Below are 24,256 nucleotides of genomic sequence, written 5' to 3' on the forward strand. Positions count from 1 at the left end.
GCGGGACTTGTTTTTAGTTGATTATTTTTGGAAATTGCTGGCTTGGTTGTGGACATTGCTGGCTTGGTTGCGGACATTGCTGGGCATTGCTGGCTTGGTTGTGGACATTGCTGGCTTGGTTGTGGACATTGCTGACTTGTGTGTGGACATTGCTGACTTGTTTGTGGACATTGCTGGCTTGTTTATGGACAATGCTGACTTGTTTGTGGACATTGCTGGCTTGTTTATGGACATTGCTGGCTTGTTTGTGGACATTGCTGACTTGTGTGTGGACATTGCTGACTCGTTTGTGGACATTGCTGGGCATTGGTGGCTTGTTTGTGGACATTGCTGGCTTTGCTGGCTTGTTTGTGGACATTGCTGGCTTGTTCGTGGACATTGTTGGGCATTGGTGGCTTGTTTGTGGACATTGCTGGCTTGTTTGTGGACATTGCTGGGCATTGGTGGCTTGTTTGTGGACATTGCTGGCTGGCTTGTTCGTGGACATTGCTGGCTTGTTTGTGGACATTGTTGGGCATTGCTGGCTTGTTTGTGGACATTGCTGGCTTGTTTGTGGACATTGTTGGGCATTGCTGGCTTGTTTGTGGACATTGCTGGCTTGTTTGTGGACATTGCTGGCTTGTTTGTGGACATTGTTGGGCATTGCTGGCTTGTTTGTGGACATTGCTGGCTGGCTTGTTCGTGGACATTGCTGGCTTGTTTGTGGACATTGTTGGGCATTGCTGGCTTGTTTGTGGACATTGCTGGCTGGCTTGTTTGTGGACATTGCTGGCTGGCTTGTTTGTGGACATTGTTGGGCATTGCTGGCTTGTTCGTGGACATTGCTGGCTTTGATAGCTTGATTGCTTCTTCGTTTTTGCTTTTTTCCTGTTTTCTTTTCTTTTCATTTCTTCTCTGTAGTACTAATTTTGTACGTCGGTTGGATTTCTCCCCCCCCCCACCCCCCCCTGCCCCCTTCCCCCTTCTCTCTCTCTCTCATTTGTCTACCTTTCTCTTTCTGCTGTGTTTCCAGAAAGAAATTAGTCTGCACCACTTTGATGTGCCGTGTGTGTGTGGCGGGAGGGGGGGGGGAGTGTGTGTGTGTGTGTGTGTGCGCGCGCGCGTTTGTGAGGCCGTGCGTGCGGACGGATGTGTGTATGTTTGTCCAGTGCGTGCGTGAGTATTATGCACAACAGGCATGTGTGCATTTAAGTATGTGTGAATGAGGTGTGCATCTATTTATGGGTCAGAGAGACTGGGTGCACGTGACTCAGCTGCCAAAGGCAGTGATGAGAACGCCTCTATTCAGTGGTCACCTGCCTGGTCCTGAGGCCCCATGTGTGACGTCATTGATACACTGACCTCTGTCGTTTTGACAGGGTGAACAGTGAGACAGACAATAGTGGCATGATCTGACCAGATAAGCGAGCATCACGGATGGTCAGTTTGTTAGAGGGGGCGGGGAGAGGTGGAGGAGGGTAGTCGTTATGGAGAATGGTTTGGAGTTTACCAGATACAGGTGAGTTAACGAAAGAGAGTGGCTGAGGATCGGTGGCCAGCAGCGGGATCAGTGCTGTCTGTCAGTGAGTGGCTGTGCCATCACGGTCCCCAGTCCTGCACAACACGCACCTTGTGTGGCGGCTCCTGTTTGCTCAGGTTGTGTCGTGACTGTGTGCTGGGTTGTGTCATCTGCTTTCGTGTGTTTCGTTGGCGTTTTGCTCTTCTTATTATGTTTATTCACGTTTTGACAGTGACATTTTGATCTTCTATTGGCATGAATAGGTCGTGATTGTGTATGCGTGTGTGTGTGTGTGTGCGCGCACTAGTGAGTATGCGCGCGCACACGCGCGTGTGCATCCTGTGTGTTGCATGCCGCGTGCAGAATCAACAGTGACATACTTGCTGACGTGTTTTGAGGTGATTGTTTGTGCCTTGTTTTCCCCGGCTTTTGTGTCCGGCAATCCGTCACTATCATGGTCTGTCGTCACGTGACCTGCTGACCTCCATTTCACCGCTGAACTGCTCGTTCCTTAGGGTACGTTCACACTAGGCTGTAACCACGATCTAACCAAATGGTTACATTGAGGGATGTAACTACCATGAGACAAACTCTAGATTTTTCATACAGCATGTGTGAACGGAAAGCGTCTAACCACTGTCTAACTATTAGGCTCCGCCCCTTTTCCCGCGCGTTTTTTGACTGAGAGCAGCAGTTCTCGCTCGCTGGCTGGGTTTTGTTTTGCGCTGAAGTTAGACTGGTGGCATCTAACTACCGTTGTAACTTCGTTCTAACTTGAACAAGTTACAAGCCAAGTTACAGGGGTGCTGTGGCTGAGGCGTCATGTACAGATTGGGGTATAGGCTACTTTTGTTTTCTGTGGTTCCCGTGGGTTTCCATGAGGTGGGGGGTCTTGAGGTTGTGCATCTCCACCAGCCTGCTGTGACCTGCTGCAACCTGTTGGAACTTGGGTCTTGTAACTCCCTTGTAACTCCCTTTGAAAGTATAAAACCCCCTTGTTTCAGGGGGGTCTCTTCATTCCATCACGCACATGTCGAAAAATCAGTCTCGTGTGTCGTGGATTCGTGTAGACGCAGCAAGAAGAACGAAAAAAAATGACAGTCAGCCAGCTTAAATACATTCACACTGTAACTGATCAAGTTACAACACGCGTCGATGTAACTCACTATAACTGACCCCAACCATGCAAAGAAGGTTGCAATCACTTGCAGTCGGTTAGATGTGTGGGGCCAGACAATTTGCATACCGCACGCAGCGTGCGTGCAAGGCATGCTATTTTGTTTTGACGTCGGAGTTTTTTTCAAACTCGGCTCCGCCTCTATTTTCTGCTCTAACTCACTGGAACCGACGGGGACTAGTGTGAATGCCTTTGTAACCGTTTATAACTTGATCGGGCGATGTAACCTCGAAAAATTTTTATCTCCCGAGTCATATTTTTGGGGGCCATCTAACCACCTATCTAACCAAAAATCGGGTCTTCCCGAAAAATCGTCTAACCGATGGGAACCCACTGCAACCAAAAATTCGTGGTTCCAGTGAGTTAGAGAGCGATGTAACCATTTGGTTAGATCGTGGTTACAGCCTAGTGTGAACGTAGCATTAACAGTTTATTACTTGTAAGATAAAATGAAAATAGATTTGTAACTGTGAACCGGGTGGTTAAAAGGTGTATGTGTTGTTATGGAGGGATTAAATGGATAAAAGCATTTTAAAATCTTAAAGGGGATAAAAAGGATTGGAAGGAATAAAGGATCCTCACGCACGCCAGGGACATACAGAGGCCAGTCACAAAGGGTGTCTATGCTTTTATTACAATGGTTACATAGATACGAGAAGAAGACAGTGCAGCACAACGTTGACATCGACAGGTCATGTCATTGACCGTGTGTGTGTGATCGCCTGAGCTACACCTGTCACTGATTGTTGCACTCACTGAAGGACCAAAACCACATGTCAGTGTGGACGGGTCCATCATGCGATCAAGAGGCGTGCTAAAACCTCTTGCCCCGAGGTGGGGTCCTTTGAGAAACAAACCCCATTGTGCTCACATTGCAGGTCTCTGGACCACACCAAACACAAGAGGATTAACTTTAGAGGTGCAATCATTTACTTTAACCCTGAGCTGACGATTTGAAAGATATGAAAAACATCCTAAAGCAGTAGACCGAATGCCAAAAGAAGCACTAAGATGTTTGGTAACCATTTGGTGGTCAATTGTATCAAACGCCACGACAGAGTAAGTCTTTTGTCTATGTTTCAGAGGAGACTATAGTGACGGAAAGAAGAACTGTTTCTGTACTATGTTTTTTCCCACGATAAGCTGACTGATAAATTTCAAGCAGACCATTTTTTATCAAGATATTCCTGCAGCTGATGATTTTAGAGACGAAAGAAAGATTAGACATAGGTCTAAAGTTCTTTAGCTGATTTGTGTTCAAATTGTGCTTTTTCAAAAGAGGGGTGACAATGGTCAATTTAAGAGTCATCAGCAATGCCTGGCTCTTAAAGAATGATGAATAATACTGGTGATCACGGCAGAAGGTCATCAAGACATATTTTGAAAGGTTCGGGGGTAATGGATCAAGGTCGCAGTTCTTATTTGGAGATTTAAGAATAAAATATCTTACAGCTTTTTCAGAGACGGGTCTAAAACATATTAACTTTCCTTTGAAATCATTAAACTGGTCCTCTGATGGGCAGCTGGTCCTCTGATGGGTAAACATCCACTTCCTGTCGGACGATAATGATTTTGTCATTGAAATAATCACAAAAGACATCAGGGAGATCCTGAGGAGGAATGGTTTACGGCAGCAACAGTTCTCTACTTTTGCCAGTGACCTGGAGCCAGTTGCATTGCTCGGACGGAAGAGCCTAGTATGGTCGTAACCCGCTATTAACTGTGTGTAGTATGGAACTGGCCAATGGCGTCGTTCGGTCAACGTAGGCTTTTTGTCACGTGTAACTGTCAAAAAGTCAGAACCAAGCAATGAAAAAAGTCCCTTTGGTGATGGTCTCCGTGTCCATACCGTGTTATCTCCATGCTTCCGTTTTCCCACTACTCTTCCTATCTCCCTCCCTTTCGTCGTCTTCTTCTTCGTCTTCTCTTCCTCATCTTCGTTTTAGCATCACCTGATCGGATAGGGGGGTGGGGGGTGTTGATGTGAATCTTGCTCCGTTCACACAGTTTTGATTTTGAGTTCTCGATGTCTCTGTTTCAAGCATTTTTTCTCTCTTTCTCTTTCAGTCATACTTATGCACACACACGCGCGCGCGCGCACACACACACACACACACACACACACACGCCCGCAGACACACACATGCACAGCATGCACGCACGAACTGAGCACACGTAGGCACAGAGAGAGAGAGAGGCAGAGACAGAGAGACAGAGCAGTCAGTACGCCATTTTGCTGAAACAGCGAAAGCGCCGAGTGAGTGGGTGAGCGAGGAATATGGGCGGGAGTGGGGTGACTGTTAGGGAGGTGCAGGTAGTGGAATTAGCCATAAATGTTGCATGGCCATATGTGAGCCCCGGGCTTGTGATAAGCACGAATCTTACCTCGGGGGTTGTAATTACAGAGATGGAACTCGAAGACTTCGAAAATTCTGACTCTGCTTCCCTTCCCTCTCCCCATCCCCCACTTCTCTCCACCCCTCCCCTTGTAAGCTTTTGCGCTTGAACCTTCACACGCATGCAACGACAGACAGAAATGGATAGAAAGGCGGGCAGGTAGGCAAACATATCTACCAATCAATACAGTCGCAGTAAAAAAAATGTAAAAAAAATTTTTGGTGGATGGGGAGACAGAGGGGAGCTCGGGAGGGGGTGGAAGAAGTGGATAGAGAGAAGGAGGGGGGACATTGAAACAACAGTGTGTGTGTTGCCCATGACAGCCTTTCTGTTGACCTTTGCGGCCGACTGGCAGGGGAAAGAGGACTATGTCTGATGTGATGGAAATAGACATTCCCACCAAAATAAACTCTCCCGTCCTACACACTGCGTCAGAAGCTGTGCTTGTCACCGGAAACCAAGCTGTTCTTCCGTCATGTCTGTTTTGGGATACACCTCACTGCATGAGACGATGTATCAACACAGCAAAGAGAGAGTTATACACAAACACAAGGTACACGCATACACAACACAAGGTATACACAGGTAAATACCAACACAAAATATACACAACAGAAAGTACACACATGCACAAGGTATACACAAGGTATACATAACGCAAGGTAAATTCTGTACAATGGATACTCGACACAAAGTACACACAAACACAAGGCATGCACAACCCAAGGCATACACAATGCAGTATATACACAATATATACAAGAAACAAGCAAAAGCATGTACACGTTAACACAATGAATGCACACACACAAAGCCTAGTACAGTCTCACACACATTCCAGGGCTTTGTTGCACGAAAGAATTTGGCAGCACTCAGTTTGGAATCAGACATAGGAAAAGAAAATCTTACTTAGCGCTGCAAACAGCCTTCATGCAGCCCAGTCCAGGGCCTGAATGCAGACAACAATGGAGTTGAATTCACAACAGGTAAAAATCGGTGGGTGGTGTAGTTATTGACCCTATTCCAACGACGCGTGTCCGACCAGTAATGTTATCAACGCCAACTCCATTCCCCAACGGCACTTCACACATCGGCTACCGACTCTCATGCCTGGCTCCTCGTGGCTCCAGTGCAGGAACTGGTGGTGTGAACCAAACACCCACGCCAAGGTTATCACAGGTGAAAGGGATACCAGACAATTGATAGTCTGTCACAGTCTGTCCACTGTCTGCCCATAGTGTGTCCACTGTCTGCCCATATTCTGTCCACAGTCTGTCCAGTCTGCCTATAGTGTGTCCACAGTCTGTCCATAGTGTGTCCACTGTCTGCCCATAGTGTGTCCACAGTCTGTCCATAGTGTGTCCACAGTCTGTCCACAGTGTGTCCACAGTCTGCCCATAGTGTGTCCAATGTCTATCCATAGTGTGTCTGTCCATAGTGTGTCCACTGTCTGTCCATAGTGTGTCCACTATCTGTCCACAGTGTGACCACTGTCTGCCCATAATGTGTCCACAGTCTGCCCATAGTGTGTCCAATGTCTATCCATAGTGTGTCCACTGTTTGTCCATAGTGTGTCCACTGTCTGTCCATATTGTGTCCTCAGTCTGTCCACTGTCTGCCCATAGTGTGTCCACAGTCTGTCCACTGTCTGCCCATAGTGTGTCCAAGATCTGTCCAGTGTGTGCCCACTGCCTGTACATATAGTGTCCAGTGTCTGTCCATAGTATGTCCACTGTCTGTGCATATTGTGTCTATAGTGTGCCCACTGTATGTCCACTGTCTGCCCATAGCGTGTCCACAGTCTGCCCATAGTGTGTCCACAGTCTGCCCATAGTGTGTCCACCGTCTGTCCACTTTCTAACCATAGTGTGTCCACAGTCTGCCCATATTGTGTCCACTGTCTGTCCACACTGTGTCCACTGTCTGTCCATAGTGTGTCCACTGTCTGTCCATAGTGTATCCACTGTCTGTTCACTGTCCATATTGCGTCCACTGTCTGTCCATAGAGTGTCCATAGTGTGTCCACAGTCTGCCTGTAGTCTGTCCACTGTCTGTCGGTAGTGTGTCCATAGTCTGTCCACAGTCTTTCCATAGTGTGTCCACTGTCTGTCCACTGTCTGCCCATAGTGTGTCCACAGTCTGTCCACTGTCTGCCCATAGTGTGTCCACTATCTGTCCAGTGTGTGACCACTGTCTGCCCATAATGTGTCCACAGTCTTTCCATAGTGTGTCCACTGTCAGTCCACAGTCTGCCCAGAGTGTGTCCACTGTCTGTCCACAGTCTGCCCATAGTCTGTCCACAGTCTGTCCATAGTGTGTCCACAGTCTGCCCATAGTGTGTCCACTGTCTGTCCACTTTCTAACCATAGTGTGTCCACAGTCTGCCCATATTGTGTCCACTGTCTGTCCACACTGTGTCCACTGTCTGTCCATAGTGTGTCCACTGTCTGTCCATAGTGTATCCACTGTCTGTTCACTGTCCATATTGCGTCCACTGTCTGCCCACAGTCTTTCCATAGTGTGTCCGCTGTCAGTCCATAATCTGTCCACAGTCTGTCCACTGTCTGCCCACAGTCTCTTCCTATTGTGGCCACTGCCTGTCCATAGTGTGTCCACTGTCTGCCCACAGTCTCTTCCTATTGTGGCCACTGCCTGTCCATAGTGTGACCACTGTCTGCCCAGAGTCTCTTCCTGTTGTGGCCACTGCCTGTCCATAGTGTGTCCACTGTCTGCCCACAGTCTCTTCCTGTTGTGGCCACTGCTCTGTCCATAGTGTGACCATTGTCTGCCCACAGTCTCTTCCTGTTGTGGCCACTGCCTGTCCCTGTTGTGGCCACTGCTCTGCCCACAGTCTCTTCCTGTTGTGGCCACTGCCTGTCATAGTGTGTCCACTGTCTGCCCACAGCTCTTCCTGTTGTGGCCACTGCCTGTCCATAGTGTGTCCACTGTCTGCCCACAGTCTCTTCCTGTTCTGGCCACTGCCTGTCCATAGTGTGACCATTGTCTGCCCAGTCTCTTCCTGTTGTGGCCACTGCCTGTCCATAGTGTGTCCACTGTCTGCCCACAGTCTCTTCCTGTTGTGGCCACTGCCTGTCCATAGTGTGACCACTGTCTGCCCACAGTCTCTTCCTGTTGTGGCCACTGCCTGTCCCTGTTGTGGCCACTGTCTGCCCACAGTCTCTTCCTGTTGTGGCCACTGCCTGTCCATAGTGTGTCCACTGTCTGCCCACAGTCTCTTCCTGTTGTGGCCACTGCCTGTCCATAGTGTGTCCACTGTCTGCCCACAGTCTCTTCCTGTTCTGGCCACTGCCTGTCCATAGTGTGACCATTGTCTGCCCAGTCTCTTCCTGTTGTGGCCACTGCCTGTCCATAGTGTGTCCACTGTCTGCCCACAGTCTCTTCCTGTTGTGGCCACTGCCTGTCCATAGTGTGACCATTGTCTGCCCACAGTCTCTTCCTGTTGTGGCCACTGCCTGTCCATAGTGTGACCATTGTCTGCCCACAGTCTCTTCCTGTTGTGGCCACTGCCTGTCCATAGTGTGACCATTGTCTGCCCACAGTCTCTTCCTGTTGTGGCCACTGCCTGTCCATAGTGTGGCCACTGCTTGTCCACTGTCTGTCCATAGTATGTCCATACTCTATCCACTGTCTATAGTGTGTCAACTGTCTGTCCATAGCGTTTCCACAGTCGGTCCATAGCGTTTCCACAGTCTGTCCATAGTGCGGCCACTGTCTGTTCACTGTCTGTCCATACTGTGTCCACTGTCTTTCCTAGTCTGTCCATGGTGTATCCATCCGGCGAGAGTCTTTGTTATTAGGGGAAATGGATGGAGGGCTAGGGAGTCGGAGTCGGGTAGTTTACATTTTTCACAAAGATGTTTTTGCCTTACCGGGAAAATGATCGTTAGCGGAAGTGATTTCTGCTTTGATCATCCATTCCTGACGTCAATTAACCTGAGCAAGACTCGTTCTGCCGAGACAGGAAGGAGCGCACTCTGTTTATGAGTTCATATCCTGTGTCATTCTCTCAGATCACTGCTTCCTCTCATTAGTTCACTTTTTATGTCAGTTGTTTCTTTCTTTCTTTCTTTCATGTTGAGCCGTTTTCGTGCGAGGTTAAAGTAAACTGTGGCACCCCCTCCCCGAATTTCCCGCTCTGTCTCCCCTCACTGTGTGTGTGTGTGTGTGTGTAGGCTGTATGTTTTACATTTATTTGTTTATTTGTTTATTTATTATCATTATTGTCTTATTTTATTTTTATTTATTTTTTATTATTATTGTTGTTGTTGTTATCTTTTTCTTTTTTTTCTTTTTCTAAATTTATATTTTTGAGATATTCATTTTTTTCTTCTTTTTTTTCTTCTCTCAAGGCCTGAATAAACGCGTTGTGTTACACTGCTGGTCAGGCATCTGCTTGGCAGATGTGGTGTAGCGTATATGGATTTGTCCGAATGCAGTGACGCCTCCTTGAGCTACTGATACTGATACTGATACTGTCTGTTTCTGTCTCTGTCTGTCTGTCTGTCTGTCTGTCTCTCTCTTTCAAAACAATTCACTCCATCCCAATCAGTCTGGGATTAGAGTAAATCACTCCTGCCATACCGCACTCACTGATGTTGTTAATGAATGGCATATAAAAATTAATGACAACAAATTCACAGCGTATTGTTTGTTGACTTTGCAAAGGCTTTTGATGTAATTGATCACAACATATTACCCAGAAAATTTACCTTTATATAATTCATGAACAATTCGTTTTTTCTCATTAGGTTATTTCTTACTAATCGCCAACATAATGTTTTCCTAACCAATGCACAATCTGGATTTCAAACACAAAATTTGGTGTCCCTCAAGGATCGGTGCTTTGTCCCCTTCTCTTCTCAGTTTATATCTTTGATATTCCTCTGTCTGTTTTGAAAGGTTTATGTGAACTCTTCGCTGATGACACATCTGTTAATTCGATCCATTCAGACCTGATAATTTATCTGTTTCTCTTGAAGAAAATGTTGATCATTTGGTCAGAAGGACTGAACATAACCACATGGCATCAAACGATAAGCAAACAAACAAAAAACAACCCCCCAACCCCACCCCCACTCCTCCAAAAAAAACCCCACCCTAATTGCATGATTACCTCACGACAAAAACGACAAAACATTAACCCCAGTATGCCTTCTATTTATATTGGTGATGAGGAGATAGATGTAGTAACCATTCATAAAGTTCTGGGAGTTAACATTGATAACAGCATTTCCTGGATATCCCATATTAAAGGCTTATCACATTCAATCTTATATTGATTATGCATTTACTCTGGCCTTTGCAGCGCCAAAACTTTGAAATCGTTAATTAGAAATTCTAAGTTTCCTCTTAAAGTTGTATCTGAAGACCATATCACACTTGATATTCTTCCCTTAACATACAAGCTGCAGTACAACAAAGCGCAAATGATATATCGATTAGACTGGCTCCTTCTTTACTTATAGTGTGATTTTCATTGAATCAGTCTAGGTATACATGCAACATGGTTATAAAAACAAGAAGAAGAAGAATTGATTTGTTAAAAACTAGCCTCGCATACTCAGGAGGAACAACAAGAGAGGCAAGGCCTTCAAGACTCACGTGTAACATACACTTAAAAAATAGAGAGATTTTTTTCAGAAATCATTGAAATGTGTTCTGTACTTGATATTATAAAGCTTCATGTAAAAAATCCATTTATAAAAAAAAGAAAAAAAGAAAAAAAAAATCATAGTAGCAGATTCGAACCAAGCATGTTCATGTCGAGAGTAAGTAGACTTACAGCGCGAAAACACAACTACCAGTGGAGTTCAAAAATTAATATTTGTTTGTTTAGCGTGATAAATCGATTACGGTATTCGAGGTGATAACAGTATCAGTAGCTCAAGGAGGCGTCACTGCGCTCGGTCAAATCCATATACGCTACACCACATCTGCCAAGCAGATGCCTGACCAGCAGCGTAACCCAACGCGCTTAGTCAGGCCTTGAGAGGTGATAACGCCGTTGGAATCATCTTATTTTGGTATATCTCGGACATTTAAGAAATTCTATAAAGTCCGCGGTAAAGGAGACGTTTCAATCGCCTCAAGCTCACCGCAACATGTAACGGTTTTCTCCAGATCTGACAGGATCAGTTGCAGAAACTACAGCACGGTCTATTCAACTTCTCTTTTATGGACATTCTAGTTGATCAGTGTCCACTTTGAAATATTCATTTGCAGTAAACACGTCGGTGATGTAGTTAGTGTCACTGTATGTGTTCCGTCCAGACCTTGTGTTTCTTTTAACTGCTAACAAAATAAACGAATAGATGAAATGAGGTCATGCTGTCTTCAAACCCAAACATTTTCTTGATCCGAATTCTCAACGAAATGAACCATTTATGATCCTGAAATACAGCTTGATCCGGAAGACTTACAACCTATTATTGGTACGACTGAAGATTTTCTACACACTATTTTTAGTCCAAATTTGGTATTGGCAGATAAAGTATTTCAAGAGAAAATGACAATGTAAAGGTTCACCACACACACACACACACACACACACACACACACACACGAAATCGAACGCCGGGTTGTTAGATAGACTCACATTGTTTACACGTGTGAGTGAATAAAAGCAGTATATATTCATTCACATTTGCCTACAAAACTTTCCTTTTTCAAGAACTTGAAATAACTGTACGTGTAACTCAATAGATTAGCTGACTGATTAATTTATGTTCAAGTCAGTGACGATTTTTTTGTTACACAGATGATGTATTTCATTCTCTTCATATCACATTCCCTCATTATATGAGTAATGTATGATGTTTCACTTATGTCAGTGTTGCTTAGTAACACACACACACACACACACACACACACACACACACACACACATATATATATATATGTATAGATAGATGTGACCAAGCGCTATGCTTGCTCCAAAACTTGCCTCACGCACAAGCTGTATCAGCTTGCCTCACGCACAAGCTGTATTAGCAGACAGTTTACGCAACTAACCCACGCTCAGAATATGTGTGACGTCACTCCCAGTTTGAACGCAAAGCCGCTTACATCATTTTTGTTCTCGCCAGACAGCCTACTCCTCGACCAGTGTCGCGGTATGCTATTGGCTGAGCTGGAATCTGTGTTTCTGGTCCATCGTAGTTAATTAATATTTCTTTTGTCAGATCAGTAAACTACAAGTGTTATATACTGGCAGAATCGTCGTGATTCCATCTCTAAGTCTATTCCATTTATGTTTGCCAACATTAAACTGATTTAACGCAGTTTGTAATTTTCAGCGACGAGCTCGTTAAAACTGACCCTATTCAGGTTACTTAAATTAAGATTATAAATTCATCTTAAATGATCAACACTTCATTTTATACTCATTAGAAAGTAGGCGTTGAGCTCTTTCTTTTGCAACTTATCCGACGTAAATCGGTTCCGGAATCATTTAGAAATCTGTCACTGAACACCTTGTAAGAAACACAGTTGTTGTCAGATTTGGCCAGGTTAGAGATGATCTGCTCGCAGCACACGTGATTCTCTTTGCGGTCCGCTTAACCTGCATAAATTGGCACAGTGAGTGATGAGTGGTCATTTCATACCTGGTCAGTCATCTGACCAGAGCTGCTCTCTCCCTCTCTCTTGAACCGTTGCTGGCAGTGTGAGTGTGTGTCGTGTGTGTTCTCACAATGGCTAACATCTCGCTACGTATCGCTGCACTGTCTTCTCTTCTTAGTCTTCTCATTATTTCTTCTTCTCTTTTTATATCTTTTCTTCTTATGTCTTCTTCTCATTATCTCTTCTCCATTATTTCTTCTTGGTTCTTCTCTACATAACTATTGTAAATAAAACAATAGAAAAACCCATTTGTGACTGGCCTCTTTTTGTTCCTGGCCTGTGCGCGGGAATTCTTGTCTATCCTTTAATACAGTAAATTATCATTATTAGTTAAGTTTGTACCGCCGTACCCTTGAATAATCACTCGGTACATGGCTACATATATATAAATATATATATATATATATATATATAGAGAGAGAGAGAGAGAGAGAGAGAGAGAGAGAGAGAACAATAGGGAAAAAAGGAAGACAACAAAATAGTTTGTTTGATGCCTGACCGGTTTCGACCACTGGTCTTTATCAAGGGCGTTTACTGGTATGTCAAAATGCAACACACACGCCAACATTAAATAAGTGCAAAAAGAAGAATTTAAATGACAAAAAAACCCCACAAAAACCCAACAAATAAGTGAACAAAGCTTATAAAAAAACTGTACCCAGAGCATGCAACATGAATAGTACAGTGTGAAGTGTTGCTTGGGGAAGAGGAAGAGAGGCTGGTGAGTAAAGTCGTCAGAGACAAGGCAAGAGAGGGGTCAAGAAAAATAGGCAGGCAGATGATTGCAGGAGAGGGAAAAAGAGAGAGACAGAGAGGGAGGGGGTTAGGGACGGAGAAGAGACTGAGAGAGAGAAGAAGAGGGAAAGACTGAAAGAGAGGGACAGAGAGAGAGAGGGAGCGGGGAAGAAAGGAGAGAGGGGGAGAGACAGACGGACAGACAGAGAGATGGCAGACGCTGAGGTTGAGACAGAGAGAGAGAGGGAGAGAGACCCTTCTATGGTTGTCATCACCACCCAAATATATATATAATTATGTATGTATATGTTTGCGAATATGTGTGTGTGTGTGTGTGTGTGCTGTATTCCATATCACATTGTCATCCGTTTCGTCATCTCTCTCTCTGTCTCTCTCTCTCTCTCTCTCTGTTTCTCTCTCTCTCTCTCTGTCTTTCTCTCTTTCTCTCTCTCTTTCTCTGTCTCTCTTTCTCTCTCTCTCTCTGTCTCTCTTTCTCTCTCTCTCTTTCTTTCTCTCTCTCTCTCTGCCCTCTTCTTCCCTCTTTTCTCTTCCCCCTCCTGTCTTCCTTTTTCTCCCTGTTCCCCCCTCCTGTCTTCCTTTTTCTCCCTGTTCCCCCCTCCTGTCTTCCTTTTTCTCCCTGTTCCCCCCTCCTGTCTTCCTTTTTCTCCCTGTTCCCCCCTCCTGTCTTCCTTTTTCTCCCTGTTCCCCCCTCTCTCTGCCTGCCCTTCCTGTCTGATCTGTCCCTTCTAATCCCTCCCTCTCTGTAAACCTCTTCTTCAGAAAGGCACTACACAGATACAGGATGAACGGCGGTCTGGTGGTAACGTACCCGACGAGGAAGCGAGTGTCTGTGGGTGCCAGTCCCGTTTACGGACCGGGGATTTCATCTCGCCCCCTCTCCTCGCCCCCTCTCCTCCCCCCTCCCCCTCACCACCCCACTAGTCGCTGAGTGGTGGGCTTTACTTCGGAAGCCTTATTGTTATCGAAAAACACTGTTACCCTGATGTCAGTTCCACAGTTTATAATTATGAATGATGCTGTAAAACGTTGGATGGTCGAGCTTTTTATTTTCCTGTTAATCTTAGCAGTATGTTTTATTTTATGATTTTGTTGATGTTATTGGTGTTGTTGTTTTGGTCGTTGATTTTCTTTTTTGCTCTTAGCAATGTGTTAATTTCTCTGTAGACCGCCGAAATTCTTTTGTTCATACATTGTCTCCCTTGCCAAAGGATAGTATTGTCAATGGCAATAAAACAGTGTCCGTGTCTGTCAATACATAAGTATGTATCCACGGTATCCATGAAACAGACATATCCATGTACAAAAACAATGAACTGCAATACACTTTATACTGAATCATACATCAGGTATCCCATTAAGATGTGTAAAACTGAAATCGGTTACGTGACGCGAGCTGTGATATAAACGACCAACGCCCAGACGAGTGAGACACGAACTGATGCCCAGATAGCTAGCACGCACTGTCAAACCATGATACTGAGGTGGCTCCGTGTCATAGGGCACAAATATATATATACCGCTTTCTGGCTGCTATCAACAATGACAGAGTTCGACTCCAGAGAAACTGGTGTTAGAGGAGAAAAAAGCCGCTGCCAGAATGAAGGGCGGTTCAAATTTGTTGGGGTGCTTTTGTCAGGCGACACCGGCGACCTTTTCCATATAGCACAAATTTGAACATCGATTGGCCCTCCCCTGTCGTTGGTCACTCCTGCACAGCATGACTGGGGAGGAAGATACTAGAGTGGGGTGGGGGGCGGAGGGGGACGGGGGGGGGGGGGGGCGGAGTATTGAAATATCTTCAGTGAAGTTGAGGTAAGAATGAAAGAGGGGAGGGGGCGGGGTGTATGGCTGTGGGTGGAGGAAGCTGGTTATGGTTTCTGCCACAGGTCTCCTCAGGTAACGCTTTGGTCTCCACACAACTACTCAGGATTCACGTGATGACGACGATAGCGGCGACGAAAAAGAATGTAAATTTTTGTCAGTGCTGAATTTTATTGCAACATCTGTGATTATCAAAGGTTTGGCACCTTTGCAAACAGTCCTTGTGTTACAGGGCTTTGAAGCTCACCATATTTCTTTCATCATCGCTTCAGTAAAGATATGTCAATGGTGACGTGCTGTGCTTGTTTCGACTTTTAGAATAAAGCTACAGTGGTGTATTTACTGTGTGACAAAGATCTGATGATGCATTGTGATAGTTTGTCACGCGCTTAGATTTACAGCACATATAAGTGACGATTCTTGTTGACTGTTTGAAATGAACCCACCTCCCCCCACCCCTCTCTCTCTCTCTCTCAACAATATGTGCACTGAGGTGTAATATATTGTTTACTCTTGTTTCACCCCTTCAAATGGGCGAGCTTTGCATTGAATACCTCTCTCTCTCTCTCTCTCTCTCTCTCTCTCTCTTCCACATGAATCCTCCCAATATCTCCATCTCTTCCTACCCTTCTCCCCACTTCCTGATTCCACCACCCACCCCCAGCCCAAATCAAGTGCCAGTTAGAGGAGAGGATCAGTGACAGAAGAATGTGATGGTTCCCTCACTGCCTGCCTCCTGGGGGCGTTGTACTGGTTCCCTCACTGCCTGCCTCCTGGGGGCGTTGTACTGGTTCCCTCACTGCCTGCCTCCTGGGGGCGTTGTACTGGCTCCCTCACTGCCTGCCTCCTGGGGGCGTTGTACTGGTTCCCTCACTCCCTGCCTCCTGGGGGCGTTGTACTGGCTGCCTCACTCCCTGCCTCCTGGGGGCGTTGTACTGGCTCCCTCACTCCCTGCCTCCTGGGGGCGTTGTACTGGCTGCCTCACTGCCTGCCTCCTGGGGGCGTTGTACTGGTTCCCTCACTGCCTGCCTCCGGGGGGGCGTTGTACTGGCTCCCTCACTGCCTGCCTCCTGGGGGCGTTGTACTGGCTGCCTCACTGCCTGCCTCCTGGGGGCGTTGTACTGGCTGCCCTTCATAGTGAATGGAATCGTTTTACACATGCGTGCACGCACACACACATACAAACACACACACGTACACACATATATACACAAACAAACAAGCAAACAACACATACACATACACAAAACAAACAACAACAAACAAACAAAACAAACACCACACACACACACACACACACACACACACACACACACACTTTGTACCTCCTTTGTACCAAGTCTGGTTTGTTAAGACATTGAGTTTTTATTCCAAGGAATCACTGTGTAATCAGTATTTTGCTCCATGGAAAATAGATCTAGAAATTATCTATAAACAAAATTATGCAGATGGTTCCGTTCTTGATAATGGCAAAGCGGGAGCAGCTTTTGTAATTCCGGAAGTCAACCATGAAAAAAATGGACCACTTGGGTAAACATTTTTCTATATTTACTGCTGAGCTTGTGGCCATACATACCGCTTTGATCCACATTTTAGATTTTCACATACAAAAGGGATTGTCATATTGTACTGTGCGATAAAAACCTTCTGATGCACATGAAGACAGGACACGGCTGTCCACATGTCACGATAAAAACCTTCTGATGCACATGAAGACAGGACACGGCTGTCCACATGTCACGATAAAAACCTTCTGATGCACATGAAGACAGGACACGGCTGTCCACATGTCATGATAAAAACCTTCTAATGCACATGAAGACAGGACACGGCTGTCCACATGTCACGATAAAAACCTTCTAATGCACATGAAGACAGGACACGGCTGTCCACATGTCACGATAAAAACCTTCTGATGCACATGAAGACAGGACACGGCTGTCCACATGTCACGATAAAAACCTTCTGATGCACATGAAGACAGGACACGGCTGTCCACTTGTCACGATAAACACAATCAGATGAACATACACAAAGGATTGGATATGGACAGCTGAAGGAGAAGATGGCAGTGTGCTGTGTGCATGGATGGAACACAGACAGACAGACATAGTGTTCTATGAGCAGCAAGACTTCAGTAGTTCCGTTTGTAATGGACAATCCGATTTATACATCAGAATGAGATTAGGAGACACACACACACACACACACACACACACACACACACACACACACACACTGACAGACAGAGATAGAGAGAGACACGGTTCCTCATTTTTCTTTCAGTTACGAGTTGTCTTTTATGAATCATTGATGTCTGTTGCTAACAGGTGTGTGCCCAGACCTCCAAGGGGTGGGGGGACTTCAGTGATCCCCTGGAGGTGCTGACTGGGGAGGAGGACTATGATGAAGAAAGTCAGTACATGTCTGTGTCTGTCTGCCCGTCTGCTTTTTTTTTTTTTTTTTTTTTGTCACATAACTGAATATACATAAAAATACAACTACATTACTGAAAGTAAAGCGGCAAAATGCCAAAATAAAGACACTAGCTATTTAAGATAAAGGAGAGAAAAAAAAAGAAAAACAAGGCATTTAACAAATGAATGACAGGAAAGAGCAGTGAAAAAGAAAGAGAGGGTGAAAGAGAGCAAAACAAAAGTGCAGAAGCGATTCTCCATCGCCTAAGAAGCTGGCAAATTCAACATGTCAGTCAGTAGTTGTGTGGGAGAGGGGGGGGGGGGTAACCTTACTTTAACCATTATTCTGGCTACTTGTTTCAATCGTCAATTCACACATTTGAAACATTCCATATATTTGGTACCAAAAAAGGGTGTCCAGATGGAAGAGAGAGAGAGAGATCAAATTGATGCACTGATCAACTGTTGAAATTATTTCTAAAGCCTTAACACACACACACACACACACACACACACACACACACACACACACACACATATATATATATATGTGTGTGTGTGTGTGTGTGTGTGTGTGTGTAGATGCTTCTTTCATATACTATTTTCAGTAATATTCTCATGTCTGAATAAGGGAAATATGTAAACAGAGGTTTGTTAGGAAGCCATTCTTGGTCAAAAAGCATTAATCTGCCCTTCATCACTTTACAGTGATATTCCACATTGTATCTGATTTCTAGCAGTTTATTAAAGGCAGTAATATGAGGTTTGCTGTTATTCCACTTGCACGTATAAACATGGAATTTGGCTGGTAAAATGAAAACATGGAATTTGGCTGGTAAAATGAAAACATGGAATTAAAATGAAAACATGGAATTTGGCTGGTAAAATGAAAACATGGAATTTGGCTGGTAAAATGATCAAAACTAAGATTTTGTCAGTAGCAGTACCATCTTCAACTGCACTTAAGATGGGATCTTCTGAAAATGTTATGTTGGCTCAAGTTTCACAAGTGTTATGTTGGCACAAGTTTCACAAGAGCTTTTCCACAATTTTTCAGAACTCTAGAACCTGCTAGTAAAATGACAGTTCCAAAATAAGTGCACAATTGTTTCTTCTTCATCAAGTAAGTCAATACATTTACGGAGAAAAAGATGTTTGCCTGTTAGCAGATTTCTTAACTATGGTCTGTACTGAAATCATCTCAGCTGTGTGTCAGATGTAGATTGAAGGCATTTCAAAGTACATTTTTCCAAATTCAGTTTTCACACTTTAAATTCCGTTTGTTAATACCCACAGGTAACAAAACTGCATATATAGGTTTTCTCACTGTCACAAACTGTTTAGACTTTCAGTTCCAGAAGCTTGTACATAGCGGTCATTGTAACTTGAAGTTTGTTTTGATATTTCCTTACTGTATCAATGACACCAATGAACAGTAAACGTTGCATGTACATGTTTTTACTTCCGTTCGTATGGACGCACACACGCACCCATGTGTGCATGCACACATACTCACACATGCTCATGCAGACACATTAAAAATGAAAATTACTGACTGACTTGACTTACAGTGTATCAGATACAGTCACACATGCGCACACATATACACCACACACACACACACACACACACACACACACACACACACACACACAGGCACACATTTTTTTTGTGTGTGTAAATTTACTGACTGACTGACTTGGCTTATTGTGTATCAGATACACTCATGCGTGTGCACACACACACAAGCACACACACACACACACCACAAGCACACACACACACACACACACACACACACACACACACAATAAACGCTAAAAAAAAATCAGACTAAATGACTTAATTTATATTGTATCAGATACACACACACACACACACACACACACACACACACACACACATACACATATACACAAAAACACACACACACACACACACACACACACACATACACATATACACACAAACACACACACACACACACACACACACACACACACACACCAAAAAAACCCCCAAAAAAACACACACAAAAAACCCAAAAAAACCCAACAACCACACACACATACATGCCCATGTGTGTGTGTGTGCGCGCGTGCACACACACGCACACACGCAACAACAACAACAAACACACACATTGTAAAATGATCGGTGGTGTGTGTGGTTGCAGCCAGCACCCCTATTGGCATCGTTGCGGGGTCTATTGTGGCCGTTCTGCTGTGCATGGCCATTGCCACCATCATGATCATCATTCTCCTCAGAAGGTCAGCCCTCTTTTCTCTGCTCTTCTTCTCTTCGGTCAGCACTGTCACCTGTCATTCAGTTTAAATACGATATGGTAATATTGACGCTGAAAAGACTTTGATGAATGTGACTGCTTCTTTTTTCTTTATCATTGTTTTCCAGTTTCAAACTTTGTTATTCTTAATTTCTTTACAAACTTGTCATTTTGTAGTCTTTTTCCAAGAGGCGGTGTTTGCCTTGTGATTCTTACTAATGAAACCATTTGCATCTTTAATAGAAATGCAGTATCCCTGATAGGGAATTTTGTCATTGACTGAACATCCATCTTATCAGTTGTATTGGCAAGCTCATGGGACAGATGATTGACACGCACCCAGTATAGCTCCTGGAGAAGAAAAACATCATCACTCCAGATCAGGCAGACTTCAGGCAACACCGTTTGACGAAATACTTAGTGACCTACAATGCTCAGAAGATCGACTTTGAATGGGTCAGCAAGGTGCCAAACTAGACAACCCATATCATCACGGGGACCATGAAGTCAAGGCCAGTGCTGGAACTTGAAACTGTGACAGGGCTCCAGCCTCTTGAGGACCACAGAGATGCCCAGATCCTCACCCAAGCTGCTAAATACAAGAGGTTGCAGGATCATCCCATAAAAGACCGACTGTCCCAGCCAACAAAGGGATGACTCAAGAGAAGTCGCTTTGTCCACCAGAGCAGGACTTTGAACAACAACACCAAGACATCCTTGACCCTGACCCCCTAGAGATCCATTGGTGTTGGGCTGCCCCTGCATGAGGAGAGGGAACACTCAGCCATGTTAAGTCCAGCATCCCTGGTATTGGAGTGATGGCCTAGAGTTAACACGTCCGCTTAGGAAGCAAGAGAAGCTGAGTGCACTGGTTTGAATCATGGCTCAGCTGCCGATATTTTCTCCCCCTCCACTAGACCTTGAGTGGTGGTCTGGACACTCGTCATTCAGGTGAGACGATAAACTGAGGTCCTGTGTGCAACATGCACTTAGCGCACATAAAAGAACCCACAGCAACAAAAGGGTTGTTCCTGTCAAAATTCTGTAGAAAAATCCACTTCGATAGAAAAAACAAATAAAACTGCACGCAGGAAAAAATTCAAAACAAAGTGTGGCGCTCTAGTGTGGCGATGCGCTCTCCCTGGGGAGAGCAGCCTAAATTTCACACAGAGAAATCTGTTGTGATAAAAAGAGAAGAGAAATACAAATACAATACTGGCCCAGAGACTCTCAGAGTGGCCCTGTGAAAAAGTCCTGTACCCTTCAGCACCTTCAGACCCACTAACCAAAAGAGTCCTGGACTCATGTTTAAACTCTCTGCCTAGGAAGTTGTACAGCGTGGCACAGGAATCTACATTTCATGCTCATGAGACAGAGAACAGATCTGCTTCACTAATGGCCTGTACTCCACCAGCTACAAGGCTGAAGCAGAACCCCTAAAAACAGCAGCAGCCCACATTGAGGTCACGGTTCATGCTGCCCATTACATAGTGTTCCTGTCTGCTGCTGTCCATCCTGCAGGCCTGACAGTCCAACACAAACATTGACCTAAAGAAATGACCTATCCTCCATTCTTACCTTCCATTGCAAGAGCCACACTGTCACACAATATATTCTTTCTCAGTTCCTGGGCAGTGAGACTGCTGACTCCCTTGCGGAGAAAGGCACTACACAAGAGCAACGCAGGTGGATCGGTCCACCAGCTTCTCTGAGGCAAAGACCATCATCAAGGCCAAGCATCAGAAGAAGTGGATGCAGCAGCATTCATGCCATGAAATCACAGACCTGCTGACCTGGCGGGAACAGATGTCAGTTCGCAGGATAGGCCACAACTGCCTAAACCACCACTTATACACTATGTTGGGCATTGGTCACTCAGCACGGTGCGCCTGTGGGACTGAGAGCCAGACAGCAGAACACCTGCTGCAGTCCTGCCCCCTCCATGAGGTGCTCAGGATGAGGTACTGGCCCGACCCAACTCCAGTGACCCAGAAGCTGTATAGCCGTGTGAAGACCTGCAGCTTTCAGCTGCCTTCACCGCAGAGACTGGGGCGTCCAGATAATGAACAAAAAGAATAAGAAGAAAAATCATGATGAGTAAATTTACATTCCATGCGTTAAAAGTAACTTGAGTAGTAACTTTACCTTTTATTTTTTTTAATTCATAAAGTATCTCTTGCCTTTCTTTTTGGTCCAAAACATAACATGAATTATTCTTTTTCAGAAATCGTCAGAATTGCAGCGAGAAGAAAGAATGTGATCCTCCCTATAGTCATGGTATGTATCTAGTTGAGTTTTTTTTTTGTTTTTTGTTTTTGTTTGGTTGTTTTTTGGGGATGTGGGGGAGTGGGAGGCAGGGGTGTGACAGAGAGAGGAATACAGCTGACTATATAAGGGGTTTATAATTTTAAAAAATTCTATGGGCTTTGTTATTGGAGATATAATGATAGTAATAATAATAATAATGATAATAGTTATAATAATATCAAGAGAGGCAACGCCTTCAAGACTCACTTGTGGTGCACACTTTATCCAGAAAAAAAGAAAGAAAAAAGTTTGAATGTGTTATATAATTATTAACATAAACCTTCCTGGAAAGAAAACGGAAAAGAAAAAAAAGAGTATGTTAGCAGATTGAACTATGCACATTCGATTTGAGAGTAAGCAGACATACTTACAGTGCTAATGCGCGCCTACCAGTGAAGTTCAAAAATTAATATCTAAAGGAATATTGTTTTCTATTGCGTCATAAGTCAGTTATGGCATTCAAGGTGATAACGCCATTTAAAACATATTATTTTGGTATATCTCAGTTATTTAAGAAATTATATAAAGTCTGTGGTAAAGGAGATGTTGCCATTGCCTCAGGCACACCCCAACATGTAGCAGTTTTCTCAGTCTAGATCTGTGTGTCTGACAGGCTGACGCTAACTACAGTGTGGTCCATTTAGTTTCTCTTTTATGTTCACTCAGGTTAATTCAATATCCACTTTATAATACTCATATGCAGTAAACATGTCAATGGTGTTGTTAGTTTCACTGTATGTGTTCTGACCAGAATTTGTATTTATCCATTGATTGCAAATAAGAAAAACGAGGTCAGGCTGTCTTAATGTAATTTTTTGGATTCAGATCAGTGAAATAAACCATTGATGATCCAGAAATACAGCTTATTTATTGAAGACATACAACCTTTTATTGGTATGACTGAAGATTTTTTTTCCACAATGTTTAATCCAAATTAAGTATTGCAAAGCATTTCCAGAGAAAATGACAGTATTAAAGTTTAACACACACACACACACACACACACACACACACACACACACACACACACACACACACACAACTGAACACCAGGTTAATACATAGACTCACATTGTTTACACAAGTGAGTCAATAAAATGAAGGCTTACATAGTGCAGTACCTCACTCTCAGATACGGCTCACAGCGCTTTACAAAATGAAATATACAAATTTAAGAACAAGTGACATAAAAGTGTGTACAAAAAATCAACACAGGCAGTATCACACAGGCAAATCACAGCAAAAAGAAACACATCACATTCGCATAGTCAAAAACTATGCATCCAGGTATCATAGAAACTACACCAACAAAATCACAAATACATACAACTCAACATAAAGAGCACGTTCAGCGGTCAGATCAAAGCAAGTATATGTATAGATGGAAAAGTTTTACTGAGAATAGTCAGAGAATAATGCAGTTTGCAATGATATATTTTGAGTGCTCTCTTGAATGTGGGTGTTGAGATGTGATGGAGGTGTGAGGGTAGTGAATTCCACTGTTCGGGTACAGCGAAAGAAAAGAAATGTTCGGCGTTAGTTTTTGTGTGAATCTTTGGAATACACAATGTGTGCATGTCTTGTGAAGTACGGAGTTGTCTGGATGGTGAATAGACAGAAAGTTAATCTGAAAGATAGACAGGACAAGAATTAGTGAAGAAATTATGACAGAGAACTAAGAGTTTGTATTGTATTAGTGCTTGAATGGAAAGCCAGTGGAGCAAAGTGAGTAAGGGAGTGATGTATTGACATTTCTTAGCCTTGAGTGAGTTGTGCTGCAGAGTTTTGAACTTTTTTAGCTTTGTCAACGCAGTGTTTGGGACAGTCAGCAAGAAGAGCATTTCCATAATCTAGTCTAGACAAAAAAGAAACAAATGTATTTGTGGTTTCTGTGGTTAGGTATTGCTCATCAGTTTAGTCAGAACCAAGAACTTATTTCATTTCAAACAATTGTATCT

General features: G+C 44.1%; 1 protein-coding gene across 1 annotated transcript in view; it reads left to right on the plus strand.

Annotated features, from left to right (window-relative positions):
- The window catches only part of LOC143301829 (ephrin type-A receptor 4-like), a 200,636-nt gene that overhangs the window by 147,563 nt on the left and 28,817 nt on the right, over nucleotides 1-24,256 (plus strand). The window contains exons 11-13 of the mRNA XM_076616237.1: nucleotides 17,621-17,705; nucleotides 19,884-19,977; nucleotides 22,216-22,268. Of these exons, the coding sequence (XP_076472352.1) occupies nucleotides 17,621-17,705; nucleotides 19,884-19,977; nucleotides 22,216-22,268 (232 nt within the window). The remainder of the gene's footprint in view (nucleotides 1-17,620; nucleotides 17,706-19,883; nucleotides 19,978-22,215; nucleotides 22,269-24,256) is intronic.

The sequence above is a fragment of the Babylonia areolata genome, chromosome 28 (genome assembly GCF_041734735.1).
Source record: "Babylonia areolata isolate BAREFJ2019XMU chromosome 28, ASM4173473v1, whole genome shotgun sequence".
Taxonomy (NCBI): domain Eukaryota; kingdom Metazoa; phylum Mollusca; class Gastropoda; order Neogastropoda; family Buccinidae; genus Babylonia; species Babylonia areolata.